General features: G+C 61.7%; 1 protein-coding gene across 2 annotated transcripts in view; it reads right to left on the bottom strand.

Annotated features, from left to right (window-relative positions):
- The window catches only part of NTSR1 (neurotensin receptor 1), a 46,279-nt gene that overhangs the window by 8,045 nt on the left and 19,240 nt on the right, over nt 1–18,994 (bottom strand). For both annotated transcript variants that reach the window (XR_009405519.1, XM_059407367.1), the window contains exons 2-3: nt 4,049–4,250; nt 666–756 (exon numbers count right to left, since the gene is read on the bottom strand). Coding sequence is in view for 1 of the 2 variants with exons in the window: in XM_059407367.1 (XP_059263350.1) it covers nt 666–756; nt 4,049–4,250 (293 nt within the window). In the remaining variant the exon portion in view is untranslated. The remainder of the gene's footprint in view (nt 1–665; nt 757–4,048; nt 4,251–18,994) is intronic.

Below are 18,994 nucleotides of genomic sequence, written 5' to 3'. Positions count from 1 at the left end.
ACAGCGGGGTTGATGCTGAGCAGCTCCTCCCCGCCGGGAGTCTGGGATTTGGGCCCCCGCCAGCCAGGGGTGCCCCCATGACCGGCCCCAGCAGACGCCCTGGGTGCCGGGCCTCTGGCAAGCTTCCCGGGAGACAGCATTTCACACGGGGTCTCAGCTCGTTCCGGGGCAGATAGCCGGGAGGGGGTTCTGGACGCTGTGCCTGGTCTCCCCTCCCCTCCCCTCCATAGGCTTTTCCTTTTATTGATTTGCCGTGTGTCTTTGGGGTACGACAGGGCACAGCAAGGGTGTGGGTCTCCCTGAGTCCAGGGAGTCCTCCTGGCAACTTTCCCAGCGTGGAGGTGGTCTAGGGCGCCCACATAGCTGTCCCCCCCCGCCCAGCAGAGCCAGCCCTTCCTGTTGCTCTCCAGACGTCTCTAAACTTGTCTCATTCCCCCTCTCTTAGGGGCTGCTTTCCTTTTCTGCTATAACCTGTCCCGTGGCATCTGTCCCTCCGTGGCCTTCCTTCCTTCCCCCACCCATCTGCGGCCACACCACGAACCCATGTGTCCTGCACCCTTGTCCTGAGCTTCTCTGTTCAGCATCCCCACCTCCCATGCCAACCCGCGGGATGAGCTGCTCCCAGCCCAAGGCTCCCGGCTCTGCCCCAGGCTCCCAGTACTCACGGGGTCCACTGCTTATCAGAAATGTAGCAGAACATGAGCCGCCGCACATGGTAGGGCAGCCAGCAGACCACGAAGGCGATGACCACGGCCCCTGAGACACAGAGAGACATGGGTCCTATTCTGCGCACAGAAGACTGAACACGGTTAAAACGTCACCCGCAGCTAACACAGACTCTGCCACCTCTCTCAAAATGCTGATGGTGGGGGTGCCTGGGTGGCTCAGTGGGTTAAAGCCTCTGCTTTCGGCTCAGGTCATGATCCCAGGGTCCTGGGATCGAGCCCCGCATCGGGCTCTCTGCTCCTTGGAGAGCCTGCTTCCTCCTGTCTCTCTGCCTGCCTCTCTGCCTACTTGTCATCTCTGTCTATCAAATAAATAAATAAAATCTTTAAAAAAAAATGCTGACAGTGTTTCCTGCTGAAAAGAAAAACCTGTCTTAAGATCCACGGGGAGACTTGAGGGACCCCCTGAGACAACTCGAGGGAGAAGAGTGAAGCTGGAGACTCTCATGTCTCGGTTTCAAAACCCACCACCAAGCGGCAGTGGTTGGAACAGTGGGACATCGGCCTGAAGACAGACACAGAGACCACGGGACAGAGAGTCCAGAAATAACCCTCACTAATATGGGCAGACGATTTCCTACAAGGCTGCCCAGACCACTGTGCCAGAAACAATACTGGGGAAATGGGACAGCCATGTGCAGAAGAAGGAAACTGGACCCCTACCTCACACCATATACAGAATTAGCTCAAAATGGATCAAAGATCTAAGTGTAGCAAAGAGTACAAAATTCTTGGAGCAAAATGATGGGCACCAATTTGACAACACTGAGTCCAGCAGTGAGTGCTTAGGACCAAAGGACACAGGCAACAGAGTGCAAAGTTAATGCACAGAACAGGAAAGAACACTCCATCACACATCTGATCGGGGATTAACATCCAGGACACACAGAGCATGAAAAGGCAACAGCAAAAATGAAACAACCCAATTATGTGTTTAAAAATGGGCAAGGGGCACCAGGGTGGCTCGGTGGGTTAAAGCCTCTGCCTTCGGCTCAGGTCATGATCTCAGGGTCCTGGGATCGAGTCCTGCGTTGGGCTCTCCACTCAGCGGGGAGCCTGCTGCCCCCTCTCTCTCTGCCTACTTGTGATCTCTGTCAAGTAAATAAAATCTTTTTAAAAAAATAAATAAAAATGGGCAAAGGACTTGAACAGACATTTTCCCAAAGACACACAAGTGGTTACTCAGCACATGGGAACGTGCTCGTCACTCACCCTGCGACGAATCCAAACCCGAACCACAATGAGGTGCCATCTCACACCCACCATGGCTCTATAAAACAAACCAACTCCTACAGCCTGAGAAAATGGTGATTTTTGGTGTGGATGTGGAGAAATGAGAGCCTTTCTGCAGGGTTGGTGGTAATGCAAAATGCAATGTCCACTTTGGATGTCCGGCGGGTATCCAAAATACCCACTTTGGGAAACAGTATGGCAGTTCTTCAAAAATTAAAAATAGAATTACTCTATGAGCCAACAATTCTGCCCTTGGGTATAATCCCCAAGGCATTGAAAGCAGGGACTCAACCCAATGTTTGTTCGCCCGTGGCCCTGTTCACGACGGCCAAAAGGCGGAAGCAAACCAGGTGTCCACGCACCCGGCGGGTAAACGCAGCGTGTCTGGACCCTGGAGTATGCGCAGCCTTAAAAAGAAAGGACGTTCTGCCACCTGCCACGACTTGGGCAAACGGAAGGACATCGTGCTCAGAGACATAAACCAGGCATAAAAAGATGATCCCACTTACCTCGGCCCCTCGAGTGGCCGAATTCATAGAGACAGAGAGGAGGGGGTGGTTGTCAGGCTTTGGGGAAGAGTGACCGGGGAGTTAGTGCTTTACGGGGACAGAGTTTCCGTTTGGTAAGATGACAATGTTCTGGAGACCGATGGCATGAACGTATGTAATGCCACTGAACGGACACTTACAGACGGTCCAGACCGCAAATCGCGTGCTAGGTGCATTCCACCACAGTGAAAAAGAAAGCAATAAAAAAGCCACTTGGGAGAACCTGGGGCTGGCTGGGCTGTCCTGGTGCCAAGAGAAGCTCGTCCTGGACATGGTGTATCCTCATCTTGGGACATGGGGGGAACCCGCAGCAGGTGCTTGGTTTGGGGGCCCGGGCCCCTTGGCGGCTGCCCTGACCCATCTGGCCCAGGAGACCTGGCCTGGGGGAGACCCCATGATGGGAGGGCCACCTGTTGGCGGCAGGAGACGGGTCAGAGGCACTGGAATGTTCCAGGAAGCCTGTCCCTGACACAGCGGAAGCGAAGGCGGTGTTGCTGACCCCTGGACACAGCCTGTTGGTCACTGGCCACAAGGTTACTGTGGGCTGAGGAATGCTCTTATACTATTACCATGACTAATGCCAAAATGACAAGACTTTGGAAATATTAGCCCAAATTAATTATGTAAATGAATTTTATCTATTTCTTCTTTAAACAATGTGGTTACTAGAGCATTTACAATTGTGTGTGGGGTCTGGGTCATATTCCCAGACTGAATGGTGCAGCTCTGGGACTCTTCCAAGAAACAGTGGCTGCTGCGGGGCAGGTGGCCGTCTGCTGGGGTCAGGATGACAGCAGTTGGGAGGGCTGCTGGGAAGCACGAGGCAGGTGGTCGGGGTCGGGGTGGGGGCTGGGTTGGGTGGGGCTGCTTCAGCAGTGGGGACTGGGGGGCGGGGTGTTTTGAGCAAGAGCCCTCCTCAAGGATGCCGCCTTTGGGCACGAGCCAGGCCCAGGGACCCCCACAGGGAGCACCACGACCCGCAAGAGCGCAAGCTCGACCCTGCGCTCTCCTGTGAAGGGGGCTGGCTTGGGGCCTTTGTAAGGGCTGGTCTTCAGGCTTCCTTATTAGAGTGTGGGCCGCCGTCCGGGGGGTTGCACTTCACGTCTCTCCAGCCGGCATCGGGCTCTCGGCACACACGGTAACCCACACCTCTGCGCCCCATGGCTGTGAGAGCAAGCGGCCTGACCTGAGTTTGTGCTCGGGAGCCTTGGGAATCGGTGAATGGGTGAGTGATAGGATGGACGGACGGTTAATGGGTGATGGGTCAATGGATGGACGTACAGAAGAAGGGAGAGATGGATGGACAGACGGACGAATGGACGGAGGGATGGCTGGGTGGACAGATCCGCTGGTGGGTGGGCAGATGGTGGACCGAGATGGCTGGGTGGTGGCGGGCAGATGAGTGGGTGCAGTCAGGCTCTAAGTCTACTGGGGCTGCTCCGTTGCCGGGGTCTCAAACTCGGCCCTGTTTGGGGGCATGAGGCTTGCTGCTCTGCTGGCCCCCAGCTGCCACCCATCCCTAAGGGCCCAGAGGTTACATACGTAAGACCCGGACGCCGTGCTGCAGGGCTTGGATCCTGCCAGGCTCGATGGACATGCTGAAGGAGCTGTGCTGGTCCCCCACCGTGCACACCTGGCCCTGCTCAGCGGCCTGGCGGACCATGACGGTCAGCTTGTTGGCGATGATGGTGTTCAGGATGGAGATGACCACCATGGGGAACACAAAGGACATGAAGGTGTTGATCTGCACAGAGGCAGGGAAGGACAGCGGTCAGGCTGGTGTGGAGGGGACACCACCCGCCCTCTGCCCCACCAGGCTGGGACCTGGAGTATGGAAGGTGCTTGGTCTTCCGGGGGAGACTGGCTTCCCACCCACCCCGGGCTCAGAAGGGTTCCCAGACCGTCTGCCACGTCGGCAAACCCCTCAGCACAGGGCTCAGCCTACCGACAGTGCGGGGCACAAACTCTGGTGTGTCCTCGCTGTGGTGAAGGGCTGGGCTCGATGTTCCCAGGTCAGGACACAACGCGTCATGGTTGCAGTCCCCGAGCCCCGGGCTGTCCTCCAGGATGGCCAAGCCCAGCAGCCCTCCCGTATACGGACAGCCCATGTTTGGACAAACAGGCGAGACCCTTCTCCTGCCCCACCCACGGCCCCTCAGCTCCTCGAAAAGAGTTTCTCACGAGCACCTCTAACTTCCACATCATTTGTATCCGGGGAAGCTGAGGCCCGGACAGTCCGAGGGGCTGGGCTACACTTGACCAGGCCCTTCCAGGACACCAGGCTAAGACCAATCCCTGCAGCCCCTCTGAGGGGTGGCTGTGGTGTGTGACGGGGAACAGGTATCCCCTGGGGCTGGTCCTAAAACTGGCATCACCTCCCAGGGCAGGTTTTGTGGCCCCTTGCTCCGAGCAGGGGCTGGGTGACCTCGCCTGCCAGGGGAGTCACAGGGGCGCGTCCCAGGCCCTGCCAAGCTGCTCTGTGGGCTCCCTTTGAACTTCACCTTCACAGAGGCTTTTGGCTGCCCTTGGAGAGGCCGCCTGCACTGGCTCCGGCCTGGCAGCTCTGACTCCCTGGGAAGTTCCAGGGGTCTGCACGGGGCCTCCCCGGGCTCCAGGCGGCCCCTCTTGCCACCCCTAACCGGGTTTGCCTGCAGCCCGAGGACCCTCAATCGTTTGACGGAGACGGTCTCCCCTGGGTGAGGACGGCCGCACCTCTGTCCTGCTCACACACGCAGAGCCCAGCCAGACCCAGCGGCCGCCCTGGCTGCGGGCAGCTTTCCTCTGGGCCCTCCTGGCGGTCGGGCGTCTGTCCAGAACAGGGCAGACTCCCATGCCTGCTCCGTTGAGCAGACGCCAGCTGAGACCTCCAGCTCAGACCTGCAGAGGGCCTGCCCACCCTCACGGTGCTCCAGGCCCCACCCGGGAGGCCACGAGACCTCCCAGGAGGCAGTGGCCTGAGGGTCAGCTCCAGTTCCACTGGAACAAGGCCCTGCTGAACGGGAGGACACACAGGCCAGAGAAAGGCCCCCGCGTTCCTGACAGCTCCCACGCCGGCACCCTTCTCTCCTGTGTCTGCCGAGCCAGGGGGCAGCTCCCCGGTGGGGCCCCTTCCCAGTGGGGAGGTGACAGGGGCAGAGAGGCCACTCCAGGAAGGTTTCTGGGTCTGCTCCTGGGCTGGAAGCCGGGCCGGGGTGCAGCAGGACGTCGGCTCTGGGCCCAGGAGACAGACTAATTCCCTGTGACTCACCTCGGCCCGGCACAATTTAAACAGAACGAATGTATCCAACACAGATTTTAAATGTCAAAACATTGAGATACCAAACCCCGCTGAGCACAGGCGGTAAACACGGCCACCTCCAAGGGCCAGTGGGGGTGTAAGCAGTGGGCAGGGCCCAGCTCAAGGGCCTCTGGGGTCTGTTCGGAGGCCCCCATGGATTCCCCATTGGAAGAGGTCCAGGCCCTTGCTGCTGAAGGCCGGGCCGAGGAGCGGCCTGACCCGCAGGCCTGCCCTGATCGCGGGCTCAGGCCAGCGCCGGCTGCTAGAGGGCAGGGGTCTTTCCCCGAGTCCCCCACCCCTCCAGCCTGGAGACCGAGACTGCAACTGGCTGTGGAAGCCCTGGGGGGCACACATGACCTTGGGGCTTGCCTTCTCTTGCCAAAGCTTGCAGCGTGGTTGGGGGCTCCTTCCTGCCTCCTGGTTCTGGGAACGGGGAGCAGCCCACCCTCTCACCATGAGCCAACAGGACCACGTCTGGTGAGCCTCGTGGACAATCTCTGGGGATGCTGTCCTGTCAGCACAGGAGGGCAGGAGGGCTCGGGTGCGGGAAGCCGGGGCCTCCCCAGGCAGGGGACGAAAGATGGGTGCCGGGCCTGGCCCACGCATTTGTCCCAATAACACAGAAGGCCTGGGGACAGACTGGCTGATTCTAAGATTCAAATAGAGACATAATGTAATAGCGGCCAGGAAAGTCCTGGAAAGGAACAGCGATGGGTCAGTACTGTCAACTTACCACCCACTTATCAACCACCCCACCCATGAAACAGAGAATTTGCGAGAACAATTTGGCACAGATGAACGGACAAAGAGATGGGCGGCGCAGCAGAGGCCAGAAATGGCTCCCGACGAGGCCAAGTGCGGCATCTAAGCAGGCGGGAGCGTGTGGGTGACGGCCAGAAAGCCTCTGTCCCCTTCCCGGGACCTCCCCGCTGCTTCCCTGAAACCGCCCACCCCTCTACGCGGTGGCCCACCCTCCAGCAGGCCTTTAATTCAGGAAGGAGCCACAACCTCTTTGTCCTGCTGAGCCCGCGGCGGAGAGGGAAGATGCCTTTGTCAGATTTGGTACCATTTTCCCAGCCCGTAAGGAGCCCGGCCCGGAAGAACCCAGCCCGAGGGGGAGGAGGACACCCAGGGCATTGCTCGAGCTCCGGGATCCAGCCGCTGGCCGCCGCTGCCAGACTTCTAGTTCTTCCTCAGGTAAAGGCTTCTTTATTCCCCTTAGGACCATCCGAATGGGGTCTCGAAGCTTGTCCCGTAGCTCAGAGATCCCACACCAAAAATCCGGATGGAGTGAAGATGAAAATGTGGAAATCAAAGCCAGGCGACCGCCAGGAGAATCGCGGAAAGCCTACTCTCATCACAGACATTCCGCTGTCGGAATTTGGGAAATAGTCATCCCGGCGCTGCTGTAAATTTTGCTGTAAAAAATCAATGATGGAAAAAAACATTCTCTCGGCCCCAGGAGAAATTCCTGTCCCACCGCACCTGCAGGTGTGCCCGTCCCCCTGGCCCCTCCCCGTCTCCCTCTGCGGCTTTGAGGTGGACCCGGAGCCTCCAGAGACCCCTAGGCCGGAGCCTGTCCTCCATCCCCCATGGCCCTGACTGACCGCTTGGCCAGCTCCGACTGATTGGGGGAGGACAGCTCTTCTGAGCGCCAGGCCAGGACTGTGGAGGCCTCCTGCCTCCCTCCTTCCCTGCCCGGCCTCTGGGCTCCGAAGCCCAGGCCTGAGCTGGAAACTCCTGAGGCGGGCTGGCCTCGGGGAAGCAAGGGCGCCTGGTTGGGGTGTGGACCTTGGTCTCAGACAGACCTGGCTGTGCACTGGCCGGTGAGCTGTGGCTTTGGGCAGTTCCCGAATGGCCCCCGAGACCCGGCTTTCTCATTTCTAAAGGGGATAGTATGCGCACTCGGCTCAGTGCTGTGAGCGCAGTCCGTACTCAGGGGTGCCCGGGCTGTTACTGGGAGAGCCGAGGAAGCAGGTGGGGGGCGCTCAGTGTGGGACTGCGCCAGCACGCCCGAGACATTGGCACGGCCGGCCCTGTCTGCGGACTCGGGGCTGGTCTCTGGCTCCAGCACTGGTCATCGGGTGAGGGGACGGAGTGGAACCGGGAAGCAATAAAGAGGAAATCTGCCTTTAGGGACAGAAGGTCTGCCGGAAGGGAGGGCTGACCCCCAGTACTGCGGGACGCACGCAGCAGGCGGGGGTGCAGGGAGCCGAGCCCAGCCCCGGGGCCCTCCGTCTGCGAGGGGCTTTGCCAATGAGGCTCCTCTCCTTCTGCCTTCAAACCACCTACACCCACTGCTCACTTCCTCTGCAGAACCATCTTTTGTGTAGTACAGTGGCCTGTTTCTCTCTACTTCACCCCGTGTATTTAAATAAAGAGCTGGGCCCTGGGCTCACACTGCTTCCAGGCTCAACAACCAGCCTGTAGTGAAGGGGAAAGGGATGAATCCCGGTGGTTCAGCTTCTTGTCCAAACTCCCCAACGGAGACAGTGCTGGGACCTCCTCAGCTGGCTTGGCAGGTGAGCGGCTGCCGCCAGGCCCAGGCTCAGAGGGGTGGCCTCCAGCCTGCAGTCGGTCCCCAGGTGGAACAGAACCCCTCCTCAGACCCAGCAATCGCGTCACACGAGCAAACACGCACCAGGCTCCTTCTTCTGGCGCTGCTGAGAGCAGGGACAGTGATGGGAGTCATTCCAGAGTCCTGGCGTGTCACCACCCCTCAGAGCAGCAAAAACCCAGCAAGAGCACCAGAGCCCACCCTTCGGCCATCCAGTGAGCCACAGTGCATCCACACCAGGAGCTGCTCTGTTGGCGTCAGGGATGAGTCCGACTGGGCGTGGGGCCGGGACACTAGTTGAGCGAAGAAAGCAAGCCCAGAGCAGCTAGTGCGAAGTAAGGAGACCGTTCCCAGGGGGAACCCCAATGGAGGCCACTATAGGTTGACCTGGGGGGAGGGCTGGGAGGCGCCTGTCGTGCCCTCCTGAACTGAAGACACAGGAGTCAGTGGGACACGTGGTTTGCTTCTCCTACGTGTGCATCCGTGACAGGGGCCTGGGGTCCTTGCCCGCATGGTCACATGGAAATCCCGCATGCTCCCACCCCAGGACTGGGAAGGGTCAGAGGCACAAGGGACCGGAGCTCAGTGGGTTTGTCCTCACTTCAGGGGTGGACCAAAGACAAGAAAAGGGTCCTTCAAGGTGACACAGCCCAGAATCTTCCATTCCTCATCCAACAAGCCCCTTGACGCTGCAGACACTGCTGGGACCCACCACCCAACATGGACACACATCTGGGAAACAAGACAGACCAGTGTTGAGTTGCACACTGCACTGTGGGTCAGCGCTGGCCCCAGGCTTGGGCTTCTGGGGAGGAGCTGTGGACATGTCTGAGCCCACAGGTGGAAGAGGATGGGGTGTGTGACCTGGAGAGGCCACATGAGTCACGTTTAGTGTCTGCAGGGCCACCCAGGGAGGAGGACTCCACAGGTCAGGAGTCTGCTTCCGGCCACAGAGCTCACCGACCACCATCCTTCCCACACTGCCAGCTCTAGTAAGCAGATGTAACCAGGACACCGTGAGGGCCTCCAACTTCCCCTTCCAGGTGACACACAGCCGTCAGCTAAGCATGGACGGAGAGCTTGTCGCGAGCCGGACAGCAAGCTCAGTGCCCCGCACGTCCTTCATCGAATACGCACACTGAATGGACGAGCTGGACTCTGTCGGTGTTCTCACTTTACAGAAGCTGCGGCCCAGACCCAGCTACGCGCCCCGACCCTGTCCGACCCACAGTTGCCGCACTGACCTCCCGCCTCGCAGGCAGGGAGTGCATGGAAGGAACGTGTGTCCCCTGGGTTTGGGCAATGGCCGGACTAGCAGGCGGCCACTCTGTCTTTATCCGTGAAACTTTGCTGGACACGAGCCCTGCCCTCAACTGCCCAGGGAGGACACTGTTTTGGGGTGAGTATGGATTTCTGAGAACAATTTCCAGTCCAAAACTCATGACTTCTTGCTGATCCCTCCGGGCTGAACCTCTGTCCATTTCTCTCTCCTTTCCTTGCTCTCCCTTTTGCTCCACCATGGTCCCCGTGGTCCCCTAGGGCTTGGATCTTCTGGGAGAGGAGGGACCAGACTTCCTGGGGACTCCCAGGGAGGGAATGATTCAGCCCAGGAAGCTGGGGCTTCAGCACCATGGACAGCGACACCAAAGCCGGCGACTGCTCTGGGGACAAGGGTGGGCTAACCAGAGGTCATGGTCTGCGGTGGGTGGACCTGGGCTGGGCTGGGGTGGGGAGGACTCGGGGAGACCCCAAGCCAGCTAGGAGCAGGCACCCTCAGGAATACTCCACCCTGTCTCTTTTCCTGATGAGGGGCAGGGGCGCCCCTGTAACCTGTGTGACCTGTGTGGGAGGTCTTCCCCCAACCCTGCCTGCCCCTCCTGCAGCCGCAGCCCTGCAGTCTGGGAGTGAATCTGGAGGACCCCCCCCTGGCCCCCCGCACCGAGCCGCATCCTGTCTGCCCCCGGCTGTGCTGCCGCGCTGGCTCCAGCTGGGCTGCCGGGAGACCCTCAATCAGATTAGGGAAACTGCTTCCCAATAGGCCTGTCCCTTCCTCCAGGAGGAGCAGGATGGCCCCTCCCCGGGAGTACACAGGAGGGGCACTCGAGGCCTGGCCCTGGCTCAGAGTTGGGGGCTCGTTAGCCTCCACAGCAGCTGGGGTGGCGAGCTGCCTCTCGGTCGAGCCGGCGCCTCTCGAAACCACACGGAAGCCATCTGTGCAGTGCGGCAAGCTGTCAGGGCTGTGGGCTGAAGGCCTGTTTGCCATGTTTTCAAATATCTGTTGGTTGAAAAGCCCAAGAGAATGTTCAAATCATCTGCTAAGTAGCAGCACACAGGTTGACAAGGACGGCGGAGTAGTGAGCAGCGAGCGGGTGCGTGGCTGGCCAACCCTGCGGCATGGTCCCGCTTCTGTGCCTGCGAGGGGGACAGGAGGGTGCCTTGGTGGCCACTGACACACAGAGACCATGGAGCACGTGAGGCGTGCCCGGTTCTCGCCCCTCCCCGCCCCTCCCACCGTGATGGCGACGGTGTTCTTGTGGTGACCAAGTCTGTCTTGTGGGGTGGCTCCCAGTTCGTAAGAAGTCAAACAGTTGCTGATTTGATCAGGTTTGCTAAGCCTTTAGTATGCATTTTTCTAATGTGCAGGGAATTAATTAGACTCCAAGGGATTACATGTCATGCCAAGTCTGCAGATCGTCCTGGGGATTTTGCATGTGCCCTTGACAGAACCCTGGGGCATCGAAGCTCTGCTCCATGCCAGGAAAACGTGGGACCTGGTCCCCCTCAAGACCCAGGTGGGGTGGGGGGCCATGCGCGGATGCTGGCGCGAGTGGGTGTCAAGGCAGTTCAGCAGGTCCCTCATCTGTGTCTGGGGGGTTCTGTGAGACGGGGAGCTCCTGTGCTGTGGGGCGGGGAGTCCGAGCCAGAGCAGGAGCAGGCGTCCACGGCACCTCAGCAGCGGGGTCAGGAGAGCTGTGCACAGCCAGGGCTTGGCGGGGGACCATCCTCCACATCCGCCCTATTCTCTGTGCTCCCGGCGTCGCCAGCAGATGGACCTGCACCCCATGACCTCCAGTGTTTTCTCGCCATGTAATTGTGTGGGCAGTTCAGCAAATATCCTGTTCCTTCCCAATTTCAAATTACTGTCCCCCGGCAGAGTTGGTCACTGCTCCCGTGGACATCTGGTCTGTACCCAGCTCCTTTCAATAGAATTAACGCTCTGTCCCTGATTTAGGTGAATCTGATTATGGTGGACCCGGAGTGGGGTGGCCAGTGCGAGGGAGGAGGGCCGGAAGGGGCCACCCACACCCCAAGCCCAACTAGGGCTGCACATGACTCCGGGGCCCGGCGGGGACCCTGTTCTCTGGCTTCCCTCCCAGCGGCGATGCTTCACTCTCTCCCTGCCAGGTGGCCACTGGGGCCTCCACCCAGGGCAGCTGTGACCTCAGAGATGGTGGCGGGGTCCCCTGCCACGGCTCCCCCCAGCCCCACTCAGCGAGGGTTGTAGTCCTCAGCTAGGCAGGAGCGCCCGCCGCCCGGTTACCCCAGAGCAGGGTACCCGATGACCATTCCTCCTTCCACCCCCGAGAGAACACGACCATGTGACCAATGGGGCCTCACTCTGCTTCCCTCCTTTCGTGGACTCTGAAACAGTAAAGAGGCCTGACGGACCCGAGACATGCCGCCCTCCGTGCGAGAGCCGGCCGCTGCGGTGACAGGGGCCCAGCTCTCTGATTCTAGGTACCAAAGAGCAAAGCAGCCAGGATTTGGGCCCAACGGCCTGAGCTCATCTATTCTCAGGCTGGGCCTGCTTCTTGCCGGTAAAGCAGGGGGTGGGCTGGTCCATCTTGAAGACCCTGGTCCTCAGGAACGGGGACGGTCCAAGCTGGAAATGAATTGAGGACCAGGACAAATGTGGTCTGTGGCCTCCAGCTCCCGTGGTCAGAAGGGTGGTTTGCTGGAAGGACCCCACTGCCCTGGGCCATGGACCTCTGCCGTGGGTGGTGCTCCGAGCCCGAGGGCCAGAGGGGCTGATGGGCTCCAGGGAGGCCTTGCTCCCGAGAGCAGAGACAGGCAGTGGGAGGGTTTGCCGAGATTTCCCGGTATTGCGCTCGGGGAACCGGCAGCCCTTTCTCTTGTAGGAGCACAGCGGCCACCGAAGTGGTGTGAGGGGACCAGGCTGTGAGCGGGGCCTCCCTGGGACTCAGGCCATCAGCTGGACACAGGCCCAGGACAGCAGCTCCTTCCCAGCTCGGGAGCCCCAGCCTGCGGCAGCCCCACGTCCTGCCCTGGCGTCTCCGCTTGCGATGTCTCAGCACCCAGGGCTGCACCCTCCCTTGTGTCCACCTATGTCCCCCGGTTTAGCAGCCCACCCTCCGTCCTCTGCACCAGGTGCCCAGGTCCTCCTTATCTGACCTTGACGAGCGTTCACGGAGCATCTGCTGTGTGCAAGGCAGTGTGCGCAGACTGAGGTGGGTGCAGAGGACGGGGAAGGTGCACGACTCGGCGGCGAGCATGAGGCCGTCCGGTGGAGACAAGGGGCCGTTCTCTGGAGGAGGAATCTTCATGCAGAGCCCCGAGAGATGAGGGGCACGGACGGGGGGGAGGAGGTGGGCCTCAGGCCCACGGGGGCTGGGTGGGGGTCGCATTACGAAAGGCTGTCGCAGAAGCAAGAGGAGGGGGTGAAAAACCGGGTAGAGCCGGGGAGCAAGGAGGGACCCGGGCCCAGAGAGCGGTGCCCACGGGGACAGTGCAGCAGACAGTTGGGAGAAACTGGGGGGCTGAGGCAGGACCCAGGGACAGGCGGGTGTGGGGACAGTGGCAGGCAGGAGGCAGTCAGCGTGAGCCCAGGAGGGACCCCAGGGAGACTCTTGGCTTCTCGGGCTGCACAGTGGCTCCTCGGAGGCGCGTCTCCTCCCGCTTTAGTAACCCCCACGCGGCGTCTCAACTCGCATGTCCTCCCAGGCTAGAGGCTCCCCCACGGCGCCCTCGGCCTCCGCGACGAGGCGAGGCTCTTTCTCGTGTGACGTCTCATGCCCTGGCTTTCCCTGGTCTTCCCGGAGGCCTTCCCTTGGAGCCGTCTGCGGGCTGTCAGCGTCCGTCCCCGCAGCAACTCCCGCACGAGGCGTTGGTGAAACAGGGTTTGTCTTGCTCTGGTGGAGTCAGAGAAAGCGCAGCCTGGGGTTCTCGGAGGTGCCCTCCCGCCGAGCCCGGGCAGGCGGGAAGGTGCGGGCAGAGGGGGCGAACGCGCTGCCTTCGTCTGCCGTGGCAACGCGCGCTGGACACCCCGACGGGCTGCGGCCGCCCCGGATCAGGGCCCGCACCCGCTGCCGCTGCCGCAGATCTCCTGCTGTTGACACGGGGGCTCGCTGTGGGCTCTGGGAGCCCCGTCCCCGGTGTGCAGCGTCCGGGGCATTTACCCTTCGGGGCGATCTGCTGCTGTCGATCCAGCCCTACACGGTCAGAGGAGTTTTGTCGGCTTGCTCTGTCGAGGCACCTGCTTCCTGCGCCGGCCGGGCCAGTGGGCAGACTACGCTCGAAGGTGCCAATGTGGTCACCGTGCAGTGGTCAGTCCGGGCGTCAGTGCTGGGGGTCTCAGCTTCTCGTGGCCGGTCTGCTGTTATCCCAGTGAACTCAGCCACCTGGAGACAAAGTCTTATTGACCAGAAACTGCTGGGAAAACCCACACCTTTTCGGGGACCGAGCAGAGAAAGAACGTTCCTACAACCAGAACAACACCTTGGAGGCCACCCTCTGGGCTGTGGGACATCTGACCAACGTGTCTGACCAACGTGCACAAACCCCACGCCTGCTCTGTCCCCAGACCAGCTGCCACCAGTCCCCATATGCCCCGAAGTGGCACGCTTGCCCACCAGCACCTTTGCCATCCTCGGGACCTCCAGGGCTCCTGAGAGTTGGCCTTAATTGTCACTGGTGGCCCCAGCCTTGCGGTTGGGGCCAGGCCATGGGGCACTGTCATGGGTCCCTCCACTACCAAGACTGTCATGAACTCGCCTGCTGGTGGCCCGTGCAGGAGGGTCCTCCAAGACGGCTGATGGTGTCCCGCAGCCTGGACACACACCTTTTGCAACATGTCTGGCTGCTCCTCCCACAGAGACAGGGAGTCTGTGGCCGGCCCCCTTGCTGGCCTGGCTGGGACCTGGGACGTGCCGTGGAAATGCAGCCTTCTGAGCCAGGCTCACGTTCTCCGCTCTCATTCCCCCAGAATGTGGCTGCCACAATGTGCGGAAACCCTGATTTGTCTCCTGGACAGCGAGGCCCAGGCAAGAGCCAGCCCCAAACTGAGACAGGAGAGGGAGGCCGTCTCGGGCTCACCCCGGCCGGTGGAGCCGCCAGATGACAGCAGACGCAGACCTGCGCCCAGCTCAGACCGGCTGAGCCAACCCGGCTGCCGCCTGGAGGAGACAGGCGGTGTCCCTGCTGGAGCCAACGGCCGTGGGCCGTCCTGCGCCGCGGCAGAAGCTGGCGGAGGCACCGTGTGCTCCCTGAGTCACGGGCCGCACCATGAAATTTTCTCTTTGGAGAGAAACACCCCTTGAGAAAGGAAAATACACCCGCCGGTGCCGACGAGACGCCCCAAGGAGGCAGGGAGAGCCCTGGGACCCGCGTGTGCCGCGGGCTGGGCCGTCCTGCCCGGAACCTGGCGTTTTGTAAAGGCGACTCATGAGGGCTGTGGTGTGTTGCCCCTGGCGGTGCCACGGAGCTGGGTGACGGGTGCGCAGGAGGACCAGGATGGTTTCTTTTCGTTTTCATTTCCCGTGAAGAGAGGCTCCTCCACGGCTCTGACTTCTTGAAGAAGCAGCAGCGCGTCCTTCAGCCTCAAAAGAGGAGAACCAGCTCTCTGTTGGGGCTCAGACTCAAGTGCAAAAACAGACGGGGGAGCCCCTGGCTGCCGGGTGGGGCGGGGGCGCCTGGTCCCGTGAGGGCTGTGCGGGGCTGGCGGCTCAGGGGCCTCCATCCCTGCAATCAGCCAACGCTGGTTCCTGCCTCAGCTGGCTTCTGGGGCGTTCGCGTGCCTATACGTGCATGAGTGTCTGGGTGTGTGTGTGTGTGTGTGTGTGTGTGTGCGCTGAGCTCCCATACAGGTTCCTGTTTTGCTTCGGCTCATGCAGAACCAGGGAAGTCACTCGAGCGCGGAAATGTCTCATGACGGTGCGGGGCTGGACGCCTCGGCCTCCCGCCTTCGTCCGTGGCCCTCAGGATTCTGAGCAGAGCCGCCGCCTCCGGAACCTCAGTCTGCCGCAGAAGCGCCGTGTTTCAGAACAGACTTTCCCCGGCGAGTACGTGGGCTGTCGTGGCCATGCTGGTTTCTGCTGGCTGGGGGCGAGGCTCTGCGGTCGGGATGGCGGTCGAACACGGCGGCCAAGTCTGGCGCGTAGACCGGATCCCCGACGATGAAACCGAACCCGAAACAGGGATCGCTGGGGCGTCGGTTCTCGGGCAGCGCCGCCCCTGCTTCGCACTCCCGGCCCAAGCGTCCCGTGCATGTCCCCCTTCACCCCGACGCCAGCCTTAGGGGTGCGCTCGCCTCGCGCGACGGGGGGGCGATCCTGCCACAGACTGAACGGTGTGTCCCCAGCTTCACAGGCTGAGCTCATGCTCCCAGGATGAGGTGAGGCCTTGGGGGTGACTCGGTCACGGGATGGGACGGGACGGGAGCTTTCGTCACAGAGACCCCAGGAGCTGCTACGCCCCGTCCACTGCGTGCAGACACGGCGAGAGGCCACCATCGCGATCGGGGAGTTGGGCTCTTGCCATTGCGTTCCTGTCGTGGACCTCAGCGTCCGGAGTTGTGAGGCGCACACGTCCGCTGTTGAGAGGTGCCTAGTCTCTGTCAGAGCGGCTAGAGCGGACGGACGGAGCAACGGATGGAGTGGACAGACAGAGCAGCTACGGCAGATGGGCGGAGCGGAGGGACAGACTGGACAGAGCAGATGGACAGAGTGGCTCTGAGTAGTTGTACGTCTGCCAACAGAGCTGTCCCAGCGCTGGCCTACCTGGGAAGCATGGGGCATGGGGTCACTGTCCCCCGTGCAGGACAGAGGCCGCCCGCGGAGTCCACTCAGCCTTGTGGGGAGGCTGCTTCCGGAGCCGGCCTCTCATCCCAGGGCCACTCCCGCTGCATTGTCCCTCCAGCCGTGAAGGGAGTTTTATCTCCTTCCTAATAAGGTGTTTGTCAAAAGACTAATTTGTACATTTGTTACACTTGGGAGCATTTCAAGCAACGCTGGGTCTTGGTTGCCGACTGGGGACCGAGCTGAACCTCCGTGAGCCACCGTGGAGGGCAGAGGCTCCGGCCGTCCCTGCCTGGCGCTGCCCCGGTGCGTCCACCTCTGTCACCTGCCGCCGTGAGGGCGACCTGCGTACCTGCCGGGGGCTGGCGGGTGCCGGACTGCTCAGAGCTCCAGGTGTGGACAGGCTGACCTCTCCGGCACAGACGGCGGCAGGCTTGTCCTCTCCCCTGGGCGCCCTGGCGAGCCGGCCGGTGTGGCCGGAGCACCAGGCGGGAGTGAGAGCCGGCGTTGCTCCGGCCGGCTCGCAGCTGCTGTGCTGAACACGGGCGCGTCGCCGTCCCCCACTCGCAGCCGGCCGTGTGGGGGCAGAGCCTGGCCCGTTGAGCCCCTGAGGGCTTCCTGCGTGAATGAACCGAGAGATGAGGGGCTGTCCGCTCGCGTCCCTGTGACTAAGGGCCCAGCCCGAGAGGTTCACACACAATACAGCGCTTCTCATAGCTCTGGGTGCTGGGGGCCGAGACAGGGTTCTGGCTGCAGACGGCCGCCACTTGTGCCCTCATGGGGCGGACAGGGGACAAGGCGACCCTCCGGCGTCTTGGGAAAGCGGCGCTAACCGTGCCCACAGCCTGCTCACCTGCTGGGGGTCCCCTTCTGACACCGTCCGCCCCCCAGGAGGAGGGGCAGTTAGAGCTTCAGAAGATGATTTCGAGGATGGGGGAGAGAGTCGCACAACCCCCTGGCCCCCAGCTCCCCCCCAAAACAGGACGTGTGCACGGGACATTTAAAACGGCCCATGAAAGCGTTGTGCCAGGAACTGAAGCCCTCCTACAAGAACAAAGGGGCAGGAAACCCCTTCGTGAAAGGCAGTGAGCTCGTCAGGGGGACGCCGGACCACCTGCGTCTGAGGCCACGCTTTCCGGAAACGGCACAGGCCCGCTCTGCAGCCCCCTGCAGCTGCTCCCGAGCGTGAGGGACCGGGGCCAAGTGTGCCACGGGTTCCATGGGGTGGGAGGCCCACAGGGCGTGGCCGGGGGCGGCACCCTCTTGTCTTCCCCGTCACGCCGTCTCAGATGAACTAAGCCCCGAGGACGGGGTGCTGGGGATCAGCACAGACTCACGGCAGGGTGTCTGGCCCACAGCGTCCCCGTCGGAAGTCTCCTGCCTCGTCAGTGGGGACAGTCCCAGGAGCCCCCGCCAGAGGGTGGCCGTGAGGTCAAGTTAGCTCTGAAAACTAGGATGAGTGACAAAAGCCATCCGTGGGGGCAGCCACAGGGCTTTCCTGCGTCAACAGGTCCGCGGCAGCTGGCCACGGTCCCGTCTGCGCAGCCAGCTCGGAACGCCCTGCGCCCGCGGAGGCCCCAGGCCGAGTGGCTCTCTGAGCGTGGTGGCCTCCTGCCTGGAGCGGCCTGCCTGCATCCTCGGCGAGGTGACAGCGGCAGCCTCTCTCCGCTGCCGGGGATGCCGGAACAGCCCTAGGGACGGCAGAGAGGGACGCAGGGCACCCAACCAGGCCCCCCGGGAGCCAGCGCTCGCCTCCCCTAATCAGCATTAAAGACGTCCCCCCAGAGCTGGGACTGTGACGGAGCCCCCGGCCGGCCGCCGGCGGACCACCGAGGAGGCCGCGTCCCTGTTATGACTAGTGATCAAGATTCATTTTCTCTGACAGATCTTTCCACACGCTGGTTGTGACATTTAAATTACTTGGAATTTGCGAGTCCAATGCCGGCGTGAATATTCATGATGTGTTTCTCTCCTCGCCTGGGGTGCCACGCCTCTCGGCAGAGACGCGACAAGTCCTCCCAACGTCTCCGGTGACTTCTCACCAGAGAACGTTCTGGAACCTGAAAGCCACCAGAGGTCCCTTCCACAAGGCTGTCAGCGTGGTCCCCGGGCTGCCCCACGGTGACCCCGACAGGCTGGGAGACAGAGCCGGGAGGGGCAGGAGAGCTGGATGAGGGAACGTGGGGGTGGACAGGGGTGGACTGCTCGGGCCTCTGTTTGGCCTCCCTTCCTTCAACCACGGGAGGCTGTGAGGGGCGCTGGCACAGGCCTGGGGCTCCCCTGCCCTCAGCCATGGCCGTGCCCTGGGAACAGGACGAGCTATGGCCTCCCCAAGGACACTCCGGCCCTCCTCGTCCACTGCCTGGCACCGAGCGGGCAGCCTTGGGGAGGCTCTCCGCAGTAGCCACGGACGTGGACCAAGGGCTGGTGACCTACCCGTGAGTCTGGACAGTCGGAGGGAGCCAGGGGCCCACACCCCAACCACGTCCGACCTTCTGTCGAGGCCGCGTGACCCGGCCAGCTGAGCTGATCCACACGATGGCAGGCCCTGTCCCTTCCTGAGCACGTGGTTTCTATGCAAACAGTGGGCAGGTCCTCAAAAATTAATAATAACTGGGGGC

The sequence above is a fragment of the Mustela nigripes genome, chromosome 7, assembly GCF_022355385.1.
Source record: "Mustela nigripes isolate SB6536 chromosome 7, MUSNIG.SB6536, whole genome shotgun sequence".
Lineage (NCBI taxonomy): Eukaryota > Metazoa > Chordata > Mammalia > Carnivora > Mustelidae > Mustela > Mustela nigripes.
This window is presented reverse-complemented; position numbering and strand designations above follow the sequence as displayed.